The 18,302-nt window shown below is 32.2% G+C and overlaps 2 protein-coding genes across 9 annotated transcripts in view; both read left to right on the top strand.

Moving 5' to 3' along the window:
• LOC124421032 overlaps window positions 1-16,464 on the top strand; it is an 18,258-nt gene extending 1,794 nt beyond the window's left edge. Inside the window, exon 2 of one of the 5 annotated variants that reach the window (XR_006941484.1) lies at window positions 15,638-15,726. Coding sequence is in view for 4 of the 5 variants with exons in the window: in XM_046955769.1 (XP_046811725.1) it covers window positions 15,805-16,407 (603 nt within the window). In the remaining variant the exon portion in view is untranslated. Of the gene's footprint in view, window positions 1-15,637 lie in introns of all 5 variants that reach the window. The other 4 variants (XM_046955769.1, XM_046955771.1, XM_046955770.1 and 1 more) reach the window with 4 other exon arrangements.
• LOC111686130 (uncharacterized protein DDB_G0283357) overlaps window positions 1-18,302 on the top strand; it is a 283,461-nt gene that overhangs the window by 203,645 nt on the left and 61,514 nt on the right. The window lies entirely within an intron of this gene.

Below are 18,302 nucleotides of genomic sequence, written 5' to 3' on the forward strand. Positions count from 1 at the left end.
GGGAGACCAACCCCCTGTCCAAATTTCAGCTCTTTAGCTTTAACCGTTTAGGCTGTACGATGATGAATCAGTCAATCAGTCAGTCAGTCAGTCAGTCAGTCAGTCAGTCAGTCAGTCAGTCAGTCAGTAACGTTAGAATTTTATATATATAGATAAAGCATTTAATTTGTTTTTAAACTTAATTCCGGAATATTTTTACTTATTGTTGACAAAAAACAGATTTTCTACAAGATCGCTCGTGGAGGAGTAGAGGTTAATATGGTCCTATCCTTATCACTGTTAGTAGAGGAAGTACTTCAATGATATTTATATAGAATTTAATCGTGTAAATAATTGATTTTTTTAAGTTGTGAAGTGTAGTTTGTATGGGACCTAGGATCAAATGTGACCCCATCATTACAAAACTCGGCAGGTTCTATAAATCTTAGTTTTGCCAATTTTTGTTTAGATAATAGAATATTTAACGTAATTATGAGCCCAAAAGCCTTATTTGGGGAGTATATTGTATGAGGGATTTGCAAAAAAATGGCGGATCAATTAGACTAGTATATAGTCTAGTTCATAGTATTGTTGTGGTCTAGTAGTTAATGATCTTTGATACTCTAGTATATAAACTAGTCTATCATCTAGCCTATAGTCTAGTATACAGTTAAGTTTATTGCTTGTTTATTTTATAATTTTATTTATAGTCTAGCCTAAAGTATTTCAATTTCAATAAGTAAGACAATATATTTTCTATAGCGTACGTACTTAGACCACCTGTAGTGTGCTTACTAGGTTTACACTTGCACACAGATGGAGAGAAAGTGATTCTGAGCTGATTAATATAATAAATTTGGAAGATGGATTAATAATTTTTATTAATACAAGTTTAGTTTAAAAAGGTTGTATACCAAAGGTATACTTCACTTGGATACCTAAGGGTTCATTATAATTACCTTTTATAAAGAACAAGAAAAAAATTAAAACAGAAAAGAAAGATGAAAGAAGAGTGAGAAATCCGCTCCAAGAAGAACAAAGAAAGAAAGTAGTCATGGAAGAAAAATCCCTTATTGTCCATTATCTGAAAAACCAAAATACTCCCCTGATAAAGCCCATAATGTCGCCTATATTACAGCCTGTTACATCTCCTAGTTCATAGTGAAATCTTTTGCCTGGACATTTCAGTCTTAGGCTCGTTATTCAGGGACAGTGGCGTAGAATATGCCCTACAGTCTCTGGTTCATCCTCGTCCTTACACAACCTGCAAAAATTCTTTGTGTTACTTACCCTGTTACTCCTAAATGATCCATTTGTGCAGTGTCCGGTGATTACTCTTACTAAAATTTTTATATTCTTCCTGTCTTATGCTATTAGTACTCCGGTTGCTTTCGGATTTAACTTCGGCCATAATGTACTAGAAACCCTACAATCCAGCCTATTGTGTCAGGATCAGTTGGTGGAGTTTTTGAAATTGAGTTATACAAACATCAGCAAAAAATTTTCAAGCTATTATTTTTTGAAATTTTTGATCACATGTCTTTTCATCACTATTAATATAATCACATGTGCGTTTATTTTTTGATTATAAGTGATATATTCGTCGGAAGAAAATGGTAAACTTCCCGTGACATTTCGAAACGATTCTGTTTGATCCCCACTTGTGAATAGTGCCAACTCATTTGTGTGTCTATTTTGAGTAATTTGTGAGTCAAAATACTGGTCGTTTTTGAGTTACAAACAAACACCATAATACAGAAAATATTTTTTGATCCTAGACTAAACGTTAACCATCTGGATAATGTATTTATGATTGAATTGAAGTCTCTTTTTTATTAGTTTCGAATCTTCTTTAAATTCTTTTTTATTAATTTTTGTAATTGTTGTTATTTCTTTACAAACAAAAAAAATTACATAAAAAATGGACAAGTTACTGGTAGTTTTTCGAAATTTGGTTATATTTAGGAGTAAAAAAGTAAGAACTATATTTTAGGACTTTTTTGGACAGTTTTCCCCCTAATTTCGTTGACTTCATGGTTCTTGAGGTTTCTGTGAAATCTAGCCTGTTTTTCTAATAACAACGATCATGTCACTAGTAAAGTGACCCATTTCTGAGACAGTACAGATTGTGGAAAAGAGCTCTACCAAGAGCAGCGATTCCACATTTTCGTCACCCAAACAGCTTCTACAGTACCTATAACGAGAGTAGACCCTATGTTCCGGCATAAATCCAATCATTGAAATCTTGAAATTAAACCAGTGAGAAGCCTTATCGAGTTTTTACTAAGAGACAAGAGAGTCATAATCCTATCACATTTGTACCCCATTGAAAAATTGCAAACATGTATTCGGTTTGTGCTGATGTTTGTAACGCACAATAATATTGGTCCTATACCTACCTTAAAGTATACCAATCGACTAAGAATCATTTTCTGACACGATTTAGCTATGTCCGTCCGTCCATGTAAAACTTGTAATCAAACTATAGGCCGCAATTTTGAAGATAATGGATAATGCAATTTCGTAAATGATCTTCTATTATCCCAGGGACGAACCCTAGTGAAAATGTTTGAGATCGGTCCATTATTTCACCTAGCCCTCATACAACTGTACGTCCGAATAGGGCTTGTAATCAAACTAAAAGTCACAATTTTGGAGATAATTCAATGAAATTTGGCACATATTATACCGTATACGATGCCTATTGAAACTGATTAACATCGGCACATTTTTTTAACTAGCCCCCATACAACTGAATCCCCGAATAGAGCTTGTAAACCTTGTAATCAAACTACCGGTTGCAATTATGGAAATAATTCAATGAAATTTGGCACATGATCTTTTATAGTACTGTAGATGAGGCCTATTAAAAATATATAACATATATAACATGAATAATTTTATACTTTTTATACCCTACACCATTTAAGTGAAGAGGATATATTGGGTCTGTGCTGATGTTTGTGTACCCACCTTAAAGTATACCAATCGACTTAGAATCATTTTCTGAGTCGACTTGGCTATGTCCGCCCTCCTGTCCGTCCATGTAAACCTTTTAATCAAAGTACAGGTCGCAATTTTGAAAATAATTCAATGAAGTACAGGTCGCAATTTCTACTTAGGACGAATCCTGAAAATGGGTTACATCGGTTTAATATTTGACCTAGCTCCCATACAACCGAATCCCCCTGAATAGTTCTATTTAGTTTATAATCATGTTCAATATACAACTTTTAAAATGCAATGCGCCCACGCTTGACTATAATTTATTACTTTTTTAAAACGTACTTTTTGTATAAATAGATAACTTGTTGGTACTATTTTTTGTTATCTTACTGATACTATAATTTTCTATAATATGAAACATAGAAAAGTACTCGTAAATCTCATTGATTGAATTACAACCTCTTTGGAACCTATTTTTTAGTACTAAAACATAAATTAAATATACATTTGTGCCTTTTTGTTCTTTGACACATTCTATAGTAATAATGTAGCAAAAGTTATGACAAACTCATTAACTAAAATTTGACTATAGCGGCACAAGATAAAAACCTAAATCAAATGTCTCTATACGCTTTCAATTTAGCATAAATTAACTTGTCACCATACTTGAACACCCTTTCTTAAGTAGAAAAGTGAACAAAACAAAAACTGCATTTTATTCCAAGTTTTTGTTAAGTTTTCCCAATTTACAATTTCAACCCCCTCTCACTCTTAGGGGTGAGGCTAATTTTTAAAGAGGGACACAAACTTTTGCTCATTGTTGCAACTGAGCATGGGAGTGCGTTCTTAAGTGAGTATGTAAATGGTGTGTGTGTGTGTAAGTGTATGCAATTGAGGTTAATTAGTGTTTTTGATGCCACAGGTGGATGTTGCCTGTTAGCCAGATAGATAGACAGACAGACATACTGTCTGCTTGCTTGGCTTATTCACTTGCTGTCATTTGCATATTTATATTCAATTTTACTGTGCACATTTTTGTTCTTTAGTGTGTCTTTGTTGTAATTGTTTCTTTGGGCACGCTACATAGAAAATTAATGATTTGTTTTTAGATATACTAAAGCTTTGATTTTTCGCATGTCGCGAGAGATTTATATATTAATCCTTAGCTGAACTTTAACCTTATCAGATATTCGGAATCTATCGGGGAGTTTGAACAAAGATAAAGTTTTTTATGTACATATGACAGCAAAATAGTTTTCCAGAAAAATCATTACCGATATCTGATCTATACCGATGCTGCAACAATTTTCTTTTGTAATCAATTTTTGTCACATCCCGATTGTGATCAGTGTTATACACTTCATTCAAGTCGTTGTTCGCCATCGGTAAATCTGAGTGATATTCTACTATTTGTCTAAAACAAAAATCTATTACCTGTCATTTTTCTTTTTTAACAAATAGTGTGAGTAAATTGTTCAGTACTAATTTTGTTGTTTGTTTTTCTTTGTTTTTCTCTACACAAATTAATATATTTTATTTTTATTTTAACCATTTGACTTTTTATTTGTGCGTAATTAATTCTCTATTAATTTGTAAAAGATGCATTCACGATGCACAGTAGTGCAATAACAAATGTTTTAAAACTTTTGCGGCAGATGTTACCAATAATGTACAAAAATTTTTAAAGAATTTATGAGGAATTTTTGCAATGAATTTGCAAAAAATGACATTAATTAATTAAATTGATTAAATGTGTTTATATATTTATGAATAATTGCTAATAATAGATTTAAAATATTTGAATCATTTGCGGTAATACATTGTGAAATTCATTGTTTGTTTTCCAATGTTAAGTTGGCAAGACCATTTCCGGTATTCGCTGACAGATGTAACGTGAAGTATGTAAAATATAGAGTTATGTGTTCAGAGAGAAATCTTTTTTTGATTATAAGTTTGGGTAATGTCGCAACATATTGTTAAACGATAAAGTATCTTGGAACCATAACGACTTAACTAGTTGTTTGGTAATCTACTCCTTTAGACCTTCAACATGTGCGAATATTTTGACTTTAAGTTTGGGCAATGTTGCAACATTAACTGGTTCTTGGGGAATGTTCTCCTTTAGAGCTTTAATAATTACCAATTTTTTTTTCATATTTCAAAAATTTCTTAGCATTCTGTTGGACATTGTAAACACTGTACTATGCGCATTGCTAAAAAACACATGAAAAATGTAGTGTTAATTGAAATTGTAAAATTTAAATGTGGCGTAAATGAGTGAAAATGATATAGACATATGGGGTGGCATTTATTACGCACTTTTACCATTATATGGGAAGTATGCGCGTTAAAAATGTCTTTTTTATTAAAATGTAGATCACGAAAGAACAGATTTCGATAAAATAGTCTAGTCTTGATTATACAACTCACTATTGTCTCGTCTAAAGAATAAACTAAACATAGTCTCGAAAATAGAACAATATATTGCATTGAATATAAAACATACTTTGGTATTGAATATAGGAAAAAGTATAGTATCGTATATAGTAAATACTACAGTATGGACTATAGAACAAGCTATAGTATCGAATATAAAACAGACTGTAGTCTTTACAATAAACAAAATATAGTCTTGACTATAGAACAGATAGTAGTCTCGAGAAACTAAACGGCCTATACGACTATAGAACAGCCTATAGTCACGACTATAGAACAGCCTATAGTCACGACTATAGAATGGCCTATAGCCTCGACTATAGAATGTCCTATAGTCTCGACTATAGAATGGCCTAAAGTCTCGACTATAGAATGGCCTAAAGTCTCGACTATAGAAAGGCCTATAGTCTCGACTATAGAATGGCCTATAGTCTCGACTATAGAACAGCCTATAGTCTCGACTATCGAACAGCCTATAGTCTCAGCTATAGAACAGCTTATACTCTCGACTATATAACTGCCTATAGTCTCGACTTTAGATCAGTCTATAGTCTCAGCTATAGAACAGCCTATAGTCTCAGCTATAGAACAGCCTGTAGTCTCAGCTATAGAACAGCCTATAGTCTCGACTATAGAACAGCCTATAGTCTCGACTATTGAACAGCCTATAGTCTCGACTATAGAACAGTCTATAGTCTCGACTATAGAATGGCCTATAGTCTCGACTATAGAATGGCCTATAGTCTCGACTATAGAACAGCCTATAGTCTCGACTATAGAATGGCCTAAAGTGTCGACTATAGAATGGCCTAAAGTTTCGACTATAGAAAGGCCTATAGTCTCGACTATAGAATGGCCTATAGTCTTGACTATAGAACGGCCTTTAGTCTCGACTATAGAACAGTCTATAGTCTCGACTATAGATCAGCCTATAGTCTCAGCTATAGAACAGTCTATACTCTCGACTATGGAATTGCCTATAGTCTTGACTATTGAACAGCCTATAGTCTCGACTATAGAACAGCCTATAGTCTCGACTATAGAATGGCCTATAGTCTCGACTATAGAATGGCCTATAGTCTCGACTATAGAACAGCCTATAGTCTCGACTATAGAATGGCCTATAGTCTCGACTATAGAACAGCCTATAGTCTCGACTATAGAACAGCCTATAGTCTCAGCTATAGAACAGCCTATACTCTCGACTATAGAACTGCCTATAGTCTCGACTATAGATCAGTCTATAGTCTCAGCTATAGAACAGCCTATAGTCTCGACTATAGAACAGCCTATAGTCTCGACTATAGAACAGCCTATAGTCTCGACTATAGAACAGCCTATAGTCTCGACTATAGAATGGCCTAAAGTCTCGACTATAGAATGGCCTAAAGTTTCGACTATAGAATGGCCTATAGTCTTGACTATAGAACAGCCCGTAGTCTCAGCTATAGAACAGCCTATAGTCTCGACTATAGAACAGCCTATAGTCTCGACTATTGAACAGCCTATAGTCTTGACTATTGAACAGCCTATAGTCTCGACTATAGAATGGCCTATAGTCTCGACTATAGAATGGCCTATAGTCTCGACTATAGAACAGCCTATAGTCTCAGCTATAGAACAGCCTATACTCTCGACTATAGAACTGCCTATAGTCTCGACTATAGATCAGTCTATAGTCTCAGCTATAGAACAGCCTATAGTCTCGACTATAGAACAGCCTATAGTCTCGACTATAGAACAGCCTATAGTCTCGACTATAGAATGGCCTAAAGTCTCGACTATAGAATGGCCTAAAGTTTCGACTATAGAAAGGCCTATAGTCTCGACTATAGAATGGCCTAAAGTCTCGACTATAGAAAGGCCTGTAGTCTCGACTATAGAATGGCCTATAGTCTCGACTATAGAACAGCCTATAGTCTCGACTATAAAACAGCCTATAGTCTCGACTATAGAACAGCCTATAGTCTCGACTATAGAACAGCCTATAGTCTCGACTATAGAACAGCCTATAGTCTCGACTATAGAATAGCCTATAGTCTCGACTATAGAATAGCCTATAGTCTAGACTATAGAACAGCTTATAGTCTCGACTATAGAACAGTATATAGTGTCGAGTGTAGCACGGCCTATAGTCTCGACTATAAAATAGCCTATAGTCTAGACTTAAGAACAACCTATAATCTCGACTATAGTAGAGCCTATGGTCTTGACTATAGAACAGAATAATGACCTATAGTCTCAACTATAAACGACTACAAACTAGCCTATAGTCTAGACTATAGAACAGCCAATAGCCTCGACTATAAAACTGCCGATAGTCTCTACTGCAGAACAGCCTAAAGTATCGACTATTGAACAGCATATAGTCTCGACTATAAAACGGCCTATAGTCTCAACTATAAACGACTATAAACCAGCCTATAGTCTAGACTATAGAACAGCTTATAGTCTTGACTATAGAACAGTCTATAGTGTCGACTTTAGAACGGCCTATAGTCTCCACTATAGAAGGGCCTATTGTCTCGACTATAGAATGGCCTATAGTCTTGACTATAGAACGCCCTTTAGTCTCGACTATAGAATAGTCTATAGTCTCGACTATAGATCAGTCTATAGTCTCAGCTATAGAACAGTCTATACTCTCGACTATGGAACTGCCTATAGTCTCGACTATAGAATGGCCTATAGCCTCGATTATAGAATGTCCTATAGCCTCGACTATAGAATGGCCTAAAGTCTCGACTATAGAATGGCCTAAAGTCTCGACTATAGAAAGGCCTATAGTCTCGACTATAGAATGGCCTATAGTCTCGACTATAGAACAGCCTATAGTCTCGACTATAGAACACCCTATAGTCTCGACTATAGAACAGCCTATAGTCTCGACTATAGAACAGCCTATAGTCTCGACTATAGAATAGCCTATAGTCTAGACTATAGAACAGCCTATAGTCTCGACTTTAGAACGGCCTATAGTCTCCACTATAGAACGGCCTATAGCTTGGACTATAAAATAGCCTATAGTCTAGACTAAAGAACAACCTATAATCTCGACTATAGTACAGCTTATGGTCTTGACTATAGAACAGAATAATGGCCTATAGTCTCAACTATAAACGACTATAAACCAGCCTATAGTCTAGACTATAGAACAGCCAATAGCCTCGACTATAGAACGGCCTATAGTCTCTATTGTAGAATAGCCTAAGGTTTCGACTATTGAACAGCCTATAGTCTCGACTATAAAACGGCCTGTAGTCTCGACTATAAACCAGTCTCGACTATAGAAGAGCCTATAGTCTTAACTACAGAAAATACTTTAGTATTGACCAAAGAACAGACTATACTATAGACTACAGAACAGATAATATTGCCGACTGCAGAACATACTATAGCTTCGACTATAGAACATACAATAGTCTTGACTATTGAACACACAATATTCTTATCTATAGAACGGACTATAGTTTTGACCAGACTAAAATCTCGGCTATAGTCTTGACTATAAAGCTGTATCGATCGTAGAGTATACTCTCGACTATAAAGCTCACTATATTAAGTGCTAGTGGAACGTTTATAAAACAGCTTTTATTCTCCTTTAGAACAAAAATCAGTTAGGAACTTTTCTCATATGGCTAGCAAATAAAATTGATACAATTTTGATCGGAGTTAATAATTTACTTTATATATTTTTAAACTACATCAAATCTCTTTTCTATTCTTTAAGCATTACTGCTGCATAACAATTTCAAGTAACTTTTATATTAAATATCTTCTTACATTATATTAGCTCTAAATGTTCATGTGATTTCCTTAAACCCTTATTACAGTAATATCCTTTTTAACTATAATGTATCAACAAAAAATAATGTATTTACTTAGACGACTTTGTCTACTATTACTTATTTGGTTTTCATAAACTTTATTTTAACAGATAATGGATTTTTTTGACAATAAATGTATCTGCACATCCATGTGTAAAATCACACAAATAACCGCATGCTCTAAGGCACACAAACCATTAAATAAGTAACTTTAAGTAGCATCAAATTTAACCATTTTTCCAAAAATAAAATCAAATGAAATGAAATGACAGAAATGCTTAAAATGTGTAAAATTGTTGTTGCGTAGACAATGGGAGAGGGAAAAAAGTTAAATTTTATTAAATGTTATATGTGAGTTTTTGGTAAGGTTTTTTGTTTTCCATTAATGCTGCTCGTTAATATAAATCAACAAACGCACTTAATTGTGGACTAATAAAGACGATTTAAGTAATCTTTATAAAAAGGTAAATACACTTTTCCTTTATTGGGCTCAGTTAATGCCAAATATCTTTAAAGTTATTTTTAAGATAGATAGATAGATAGATAGATAGATAGATAGATAGATAGATAGATAGATAGATAGATAGATAGATAGATAGATAGATAGATAGATAGATAGATAGATAGATAGATAGATAGATAGATAGATAGATAGATAGATAGATAGATAGATAGATAGATAGATAGATAGATAGATAGATAGATAGATAGATAGATAGATAGATAGATAGATAGATAGATAGATTAGTTAGTTAGTTAATTAGTTAGTTAATTAGTTAGATAGTTAGTTAGTTAGTTAGTTAGTTAGTTAGTTAGTTAGTTGGTTGGTTAGTTAGTTAGTCAATTAGTGAGTTAGTTAGTTAGTTAGTTAGTTAGTTAGTTAGTTTGTTAGTTAGTTAGTTAGTTAGTGAGTTAGTCAATTAGTGAGTTAGTTGGCTAGTTAATTAGTAAGGTCTTAAGTTAGTTTGTTAGACTGCAGTTTAATTGTTTTTAAAAATATTTTAACTTTAATTACCCCTTTTTTAATTTATTACATTATGTTGATGGAAATTGATTGTTGCTTTTTTCGTTTTTATTATCCATTTTTCAGCAACTAATTTTTTTGTTGTTTCAACTTGATGTTTTATAGTTTTAGTGTATTTAACATTAAGTGGATTTGTTAGTTTTTTCTGCACTTTTTCCATCAGAATTTCAACTGGAAAAAATTTTATTTATTTATTTTTTTTTTTTTTTTTTTTTTTGTTTAAATATTCTGCAAAATATTTCCTTATTTGACATTAATTGTTTTTAGTTCTTTTTCAACATTTTTTTTGTTGCTGCGAAAAAAATGAATTTTATTAGTTGGAGAAGGCAATAAGTAAAAAAGAAAACTTTGTTATTTTTATGAGAATATATGCCACGTTTATTGCTGCCATTATGGAAATTGATAGGAAAAATGTACAGAAGTTTGAGGATAAAGAAAATGGAAAAAATGTTTATTTAAAAAATTCTATTAGCGAGTTTAGCGTTTTTTAAATGTCAAAGTAAAAAGTGTCATTTATTATTTGCCAACAAAAAATATTCAAAATGTACAGTTATTTTAAATATTTCATTTAATTGAAAGCATATAATTTAAAACCCCTTGAGCATACATTGTTGTATTAAATAATTAAAGAAATATTGTTGCGCTGACAACAATTTTGATTCCATCAATTAGGTATTGACAATTAAATAAATTACTTTTTCTCTCTGATTAGAAATACAAAACATGACTTAATAAATAAAATTCCTAGAATTTCAATAAACATTAAATTGAACATTGAACTCAAATTAACAAAAGATCGAATAAACTTTAAGAAAATGTGTATTTTATTTATACTGTTTAGCCTTCTATAGCCTCCCAAAAAAAGAATTTGTAAAAAATAAAACCAAAAATTGCCAAACGAATTAATTAATTGCCTAAAACAAAAGCAATTAATTGAAATGAAAGCCAACCCCTTTCTAAAAAAGATGAAGAACACAAAAAAATATTTAATCAAAACCAAGAGATACAACAACAAATTCAGCCTTGGACTAAAATAAATAGACATGCTGACCCACACAAATACATAGACAAAGAAATACCATCACCAGAAGAGGTGAATGATGAATGACGTTACTTAATCTATGTATGTATGTATGTGCATTGGTATCAAAACCAATGAAAAGGGGAATAATTTAAACTATGGACATGTAATGAATGAAAGGGATATGTTTAGTTGAGAGAAAGAGTTTGATACACTTTAAAATATATATTTAACAAAACTTTTAGCTTTAGGTGAAGGATGCAAGCTAACTCCGACAAATCGGTCGTGGACTCATTCTTATTGCCGAATATTGCTCAGCATAGTTTGCAAATTTCTTTTTTTTAATTCCATTTTCTGTATCCTTTAACTGGTCTCAACGAGTGTATACAGATATTTTGAATTCATTAAGCATTTGCTTAATTGGAATTATAGACCTGTTAAAATTTTCCCACGTTAAATTTGGCACTAAGTTGAAGAAAACGGAGTAAAAGCATTTAACAATTAGTTGATCTAAAAATTCTTGGAAATCTCAAACATTTTGCAAAAAGTGAATGTCCTCACCCTCTTCATAAAAAAGTGAAACTAAACTAAACTGAATTTGTTTGTTTCATTAATAAAAGTCTTTGTAAAGTCAAATACTGCAAAACGATAAATAAACACACATTTGGTAAATGGAATAGGCAATAACGAATTTAAGAATAACTACAAATATGATTACAGGTTTTATTCTGATTTATCGTTTAGCCTATGGAATAATATAGTCTAGTCAATAGTCTAGTCTATAGTCTAGTCTATAGTCTAGTCTATAGTCTAGTCTATAGTCTAGTCTATAGTCTAGTCTATAGTCTAGTCTATAGTCTAGTCTATAGTCTAGTCTATAGTCTAGTCTATAGTCTAGTCTATAGTCTAGTCTATAGTCTAGTCTATAGTCTAGTCTATAGTCTAGTCTATAGTCTAGTCTATAGTCTAGTCTATAGTCTAGTCTATAGTCTAGTCTATAGTCTAGTCTATAGTCTAGTCTATAGTCTAGTCTATAGTCTAGTCTATAGTCTAGTCTATAGTCTAGTCTATAGTCTAGTCTATAGTCTAGTCTATAGTCTAGTCTATAGTCTAGTCTATAGTCTAGTCTATAGTCTAGTCTATAGTCTAGTCTATAGTCTAGTCTATAGTCTAGTCTATAGTCTAGTCTATAGTCTAGTCTATAGTCTAGTCTATAGTCTAGTCTATAGTCTAGTCTATAGTCTAGTCTATAGTCTAGTCTATAGTCTAGTCTATAGTCTAGTCTATAGTCTAGTCTATAGTCTAGTCTATAGTCTAGTCTATAGTCTAGTCTATAGTCTAGTCTATAGTCTAGTCTATAGTCTAGTCTATAGTCTAGTCTATAGTCTAGTCTATAGTCTAGTCTATAGTCTAGTCTATAGTCTAGTCTATAGTCTAGTCTATAGTCTAGTCTATAGTCTAGTCTATAGTCTAGTCTATAGTCTAGTCTATAGTCTAGTCTATAGTCTAGTCTATAGTCTAGTCTATAGTCTAGTCTATAGTCTAGTCTATAGTCTAGTCTATAGTCTAGTCTATAGTCTAGTCTATAGTCTAGTCTATAGTCTAGTCTATAGTCTAGTCTATAGTCTAGTCTATAGTCTAGTCTATAGTCTAGTCTATAGTCTAGTCTATAGTCTAGTCTATAGTCTAGTCTATAGTCTAGTCTATAGTCTAGTCTATAGTCTAGTCTATAGTCTAGTCTATAGTCTAGTCTATAGTCTAGTCTATAGTCTAGTCTATAGTCTAGTCTATAGTCTAGTCTATAGTCTAGTCTATAGTCTAGTCTATAGTCTAGTCTATAGTCTAGTCTATAGTCTAGTCTATAGTCTAGTCTATAGTCTAGTCTATAGTCTAGTCTATAGTCTAGTCTATAGTCTAGTCTATAGTCTAGTCTATAGTCTAGTCTATAGTCTAGTCTATAGTCTAGTCTATAGTCTAGTCTATAGTCTAGTCTATAGTCTAGTCTATAGTCTAGTCTATAGTCTAGTCTATAGTCTAGTCTATAGTCTAGTCTATAGTCTAGTCTATAGTCTAGTCTATAGTCTAGTCTATAGTCTAGTCTATAGTCTAGTCTATAGTCTAGTCTATAGTCTAGTCTATAGTCTAGTCTATAGTCTAGTCTATAGTCTAGTCTATAGTCTAGTCTATAGTCTAGTCTATAGTCTAGTCTATAGTCTAGTCTATAGTCTAGTCTATAGTCTAGTCTATAGTCTAGTCTATAGTCTAGTCTATAGTCTAGTCTATAGTCTAGTCTATAGTCTAGTCTATAGTCTAGTCTATAGTCTAGTCTATAGTCTAGTCTATAGTCTAGTCTATAGTCTAGTCTATAGTCTAGTCTATAGTCTAGTCTATAGTCTAGTCTATAGTCTAGTCTATAGTCTAGTCTATAGTCTAGTCTATAGTCTAGTCTATAGTCTAGTCTATAGTCTAGTCTATAGTCTAGTCTATAGTCTAGTCTATAGTCTAGTCTATAGTCTAGTCTATAGTCTAGTCTATAGTCTAGTCTATAGTCTAGTCTATAGTCTAGTCTATAGTCTAGTCTATAGTCTAGTCTATAGTCTAGTCTATAGTCTAGTCTATAGTCTAGTCTATAGTCTAGTCTATAGTCTAGTATATAGTCTAGTCTATAGTCTAGTCTATAGTCTAGTCTATAGTCTAGTCTATAGTCTAGTCTATAGTCTAGTCTATAGTCTAGTCTATAGTCTAGTCTATAGTCTAGTCTATAGTCTAGTCTATAGTCTAGTCTATAGTCTAGTCTATAGTCTAGTCTATAGTCTAGTCTATAGTCTAGTCTATAGTCTAGTCTATAGTCTAGTCTATAGTCTAGTCTATAGTCTAGTCTATAGTCTAGTCTATAGTCTAGTCTATAGTCTAGTCTATAGTCTAGTCTATAGTCTAGTCTATAGTCTAGTCTATAGTCTAGTCTATAGTCTAGTCTATATTCTAGTCTATATTCTAGTCTATAGTCTAGTCTATAGTCTAGTCTATAGTCTAGTCTATAGTCTAGTCTATAGTCTAGTCTATAGTCTAGTCTATAGTCTAGTCTGTAGTCTAGTCTATAGTCTAGTCTATGGTCTAGTCTATAGTCTACTCTATAGTCTAGTCTATAGTCTAGTCTATAGTCTAGTCTATAGTCTAGTCTATAGTCTAGTCTATAGTCTAGTCTATAGTCTAGTCTATAGTCTAGTCTATAGTCTAGTCTATAGTCTAGTCTATAGTCTAGTCTATAGTCTAGTCTATAGTCTAGTCTATAGTCTAGTCTATAGTCTAGTCTATAGTCTAGTCTATAGTCTAGTCTATAGTCTAGTCTATAGTCTAGTCTATAGTCTAGTCTGTAGTCTAGTCTATAGTCTAGTCTATATTCTAGTCTATATTCTAGTCTATATTCTAGTCTATATTCTAGTCTATATTCTAGTCTATATTCTAGTCTATAGTCTAGTCTATAGTTTAGTCTATAGTCTAGTCTATAGTCTAGTCTATAGTCTAGTCTATAGTCTAGTCTATGGTCTAGTCTATAGTCTAGTCTATAGTCTAGTATATTGTCTAGTCTATAGTCTAGTCTATAGTCTAGTCTATAGTCTAGTCTATAGTCTAGTATATTGTCTAGTCTATAGTCTAGTCTATAGTCTAGTCTATAGACTTGACTATAGACTAGGCTAAAGACTAGTCTAGTCTATAGTCTAGTATATAGTCTAGTCTATAATCTAGTCTATAGTATAGTCTATAGTATAGTCTATAATCTAGCCTATAATCATGTCTATATTATAGTCTATTGTTTAGTCTATAGTCTAAGGTATAGTCTTTATTAATTTGATAGTCTAATCTATAGTTTATTCTATGGTGTAATCTATGGTCTATTTTATAGGCTAGTCTTTATTATTATCCATTGTCCGCCAACATAGTGATAAACCTATTATACTCCCCTAGCTTTCGATCTAAATACAAAAAAAAAAACGTGAAAGAACTTGATTGAAGGGTTCTCTCTAACTGAAGCGAATTAATTTCAATTGAATTGTTGCATTCGTTGTGTATCAGGGTATGTATGTGAGTGTATATGTGCGTATTTCAAAGAAGTTGTCAAAATTCAAGTGACAAGTTCAAAATATTTGACAATTGACAGGATTCGAAAGCAAATAAAATCGAACAGATGCTAAGGATGATAAAGAGAACGATGATTGTGTAAAGTAAAAGGTCGCCCTGGTGGATAATTGAAACCAGAAAAAAAATATAATTTTAAGGAAAAAAGAAATTTAATTGACAATTTTTCGGCTAAAAGAAAGAGGAACTTTAATTAAAAATTTATAAGTTAAATAAATTTATAAAGAAGTCATACTTTGTAATACATTGTATGGTTTGAAAATTTAGTTTAATAAAAAATGTTTACTCTTTAATTGTCTGCACACACATTAAAAAGAAATGTTTTTATGCGAATTGATTACTCACAGAGAATCCTGATTACTAAAGCTACAATAAAGCAAAAACTTACAACGAAAAAAATATTCTGCTAAAAAACAGTTTGCAATAAAAAGAAAATGTTGTCAAAAGCCAGATTTACAGTGAACACAGCAAAATTGAAACAAAATTCTAAAACAGCTAAATCAACAACAAATTCAACAGAAACTTTAACTTTATCGAATACAACAGCAGCAGCAACAACATCTACAGCAATCTCCACAATAAGAGCAACAAAAAGAACAACCTCAACAGCAGCAACATCCATATTAACTAGAACAAGACCAAATGCAGTAGTACCAACAACAACAACTGCAACAAATAGTTGTGTTATAAATTATCAACGTTGTTGTTGGCATTTTTTACTTTGTTGCTATTGTTGTCTTTTCATTTGTATCGTACAACAACATGGCATTCAAGCGGAAATCTCTTCGGTTTCAGATATTTCCGGTGTTCTGTTGGGTGGCAGCATTGGAGTTGGTGGAGGCGGTGGTGGTGGCAATGCAGGTTCTACCATTAATAGCGGCAGCATTAGTGCTTTGTTAAATAATTTTGATGGTGCAGCTTCACATTGTTCGTCACGTAAATTCAATAACATGGCGAAAACAATCGATGATGTTGAAGATTTAGAATTGGACGTGCCAGTGAATATTGCATTCGATAATCGTCAAAGGAAAAGGTAAGTACATTATTCTCTTCTAAACTATCAACAAAAAAATCTTTCTTTTTATTTGAAATCCAACAACAAAATAAAAAGGCAACTGTATTGATTAGAATCATTTGTTAGTGTTCATTGTCTCTTTTGTGTTGGCTAAAAGCAATGCAATAAAAAATTTTCATTTTAAAATTCTACAATGAAATGAAACAATTTTAGGAATTGTGTTCTTTTCCGGTGAATTAAATTTCACGTAGTAGAAATAAATATTGTACATTAAACATTTGCCACCACAGCGTATGAGTAATAAAAAAATAAACTGCCACATTAACTCTAAAGATATTTATAATGGAAAAAAATCATCAGTTAAAAGAAAACATTATTCAGAAAGTTAACGTTTTTAAATGAAATATTTAAACAAATTTACTAGAATAGATGTTAATTGTTAAGCAATTTAGGATTATATTTAGATTCTAAAACTTTTTAATATTCTGTTGACTAGACAATTGAATTGTATGTTAAGTATTCTATTGATTAATACAAACTGTCCAATTAGTCTTTTAACTCGATTGTTGACCAGTTTGATAAATAGTTTGTCCTCTAGTTTGTTGAGTATTGAGTTGACTAGTGTATAGATTAGTCTACTCATTGGCTACTCTATTAACTATTGAATATACCGGTCTAATGACTAGTCTGTTGACTAGTCAATTAACTAGACTGTCTTTAATTGTCTATTGATTAGTCTGTTGACTATTCTGTAGACAAGTCTATTGACTAGACTATAGACTAGTCCATTGGTTAATTAATTGTGAAGTCTGTTGACTGGCCTGTTTACTTGTCTATTGAAGTGTATGCTGTATAGTTTACTTAATTATATAGTATTTTCACTAACTAGTCAATTGTATAGTCTATTGACTAGCCAGTTAAATAGTCTAGAAACTAGTTTCGTAATCAAACTTTTGATATGTCTATTGACTAATCTATTTGCATCTCTTTTGACGTATAAATTGACTACTCAGTTGAATAATCTATTGACTACTATATTGACTACTCTATTGAAAAGTCTATTAACTAGTTTATTGACTAGTCTGTTTTATATTCTGTTGACTATGTAATTGATGGTCTATTGACTAGTTCATTAATTGGCCTATGAACTCTTCTGCTGACTAATCTATGAAATAGTTTGTAAACTAGTCTGTTTACTATTCCATTGACCATTCTATTAACTGTGTGTTAGCAGTTCTATTGACTATTGTTGACGTATATATTGTCACTACTAGTCTATTTACCAGTTCCATGAATAAGCTTTTAATAAGTCTATAGACTAATCTATAAGCTTCTCTATTGACTACCCAATTGAATACTCTATTGATTATTATATTGGCTACTCTATTGAATAGTCTACTGACTAGCCAATTAAATAGTCTACGTACTAGTTTCATGATTACGCTTTTGATAAGTCTATTAACTAATCTATTAGCATCTCTATTGACTATTCCATTGACAACCATATTGACGACTCTATTGAATATTAACTAGTTTTTTGATAGTCTGTTTTATATTCTAATGACTAAATAATTAATAAGTTTGTTGACTACTTCATTGATTGGCCTATGTACGGTTCTATAATATATGAAATAGTTTGTTAACTATTTTTAATCTATTTACTATTCTAATGACTACTGTACTAACTGCGTGTTAGCTATTCTATTGACTACTGTTGACTAGTCTATTGTCAACTATTGGCTTGTTTGTTGTCTAGTCTGTTCACCAGTTTATTAATTAGGCATCTGTTGGCTATCTTGACTCGTCTATCAAGTTATATATTCATTAATCCATTGACTATTCTATTAAGTAGTCTGTTGACTATCCATTGATTATTTTATTAACTAGTCTGTTGACTATTTTGACTAGTCTATATTT

Source organism: Lucilia cuprina, chromosome 6 (genome assembly GCF_022045245.1).
Source record: "Lucilia cuprina isolate Lc7/37 chromosome 6, ASM2204524v1, whole genome shotgun sequence".
NCBI lineage: Eukaryota > Metazoa > Arthropoda > Insecta > Diptera > Calliphoridae > Lucilia > Lucilia cuprina.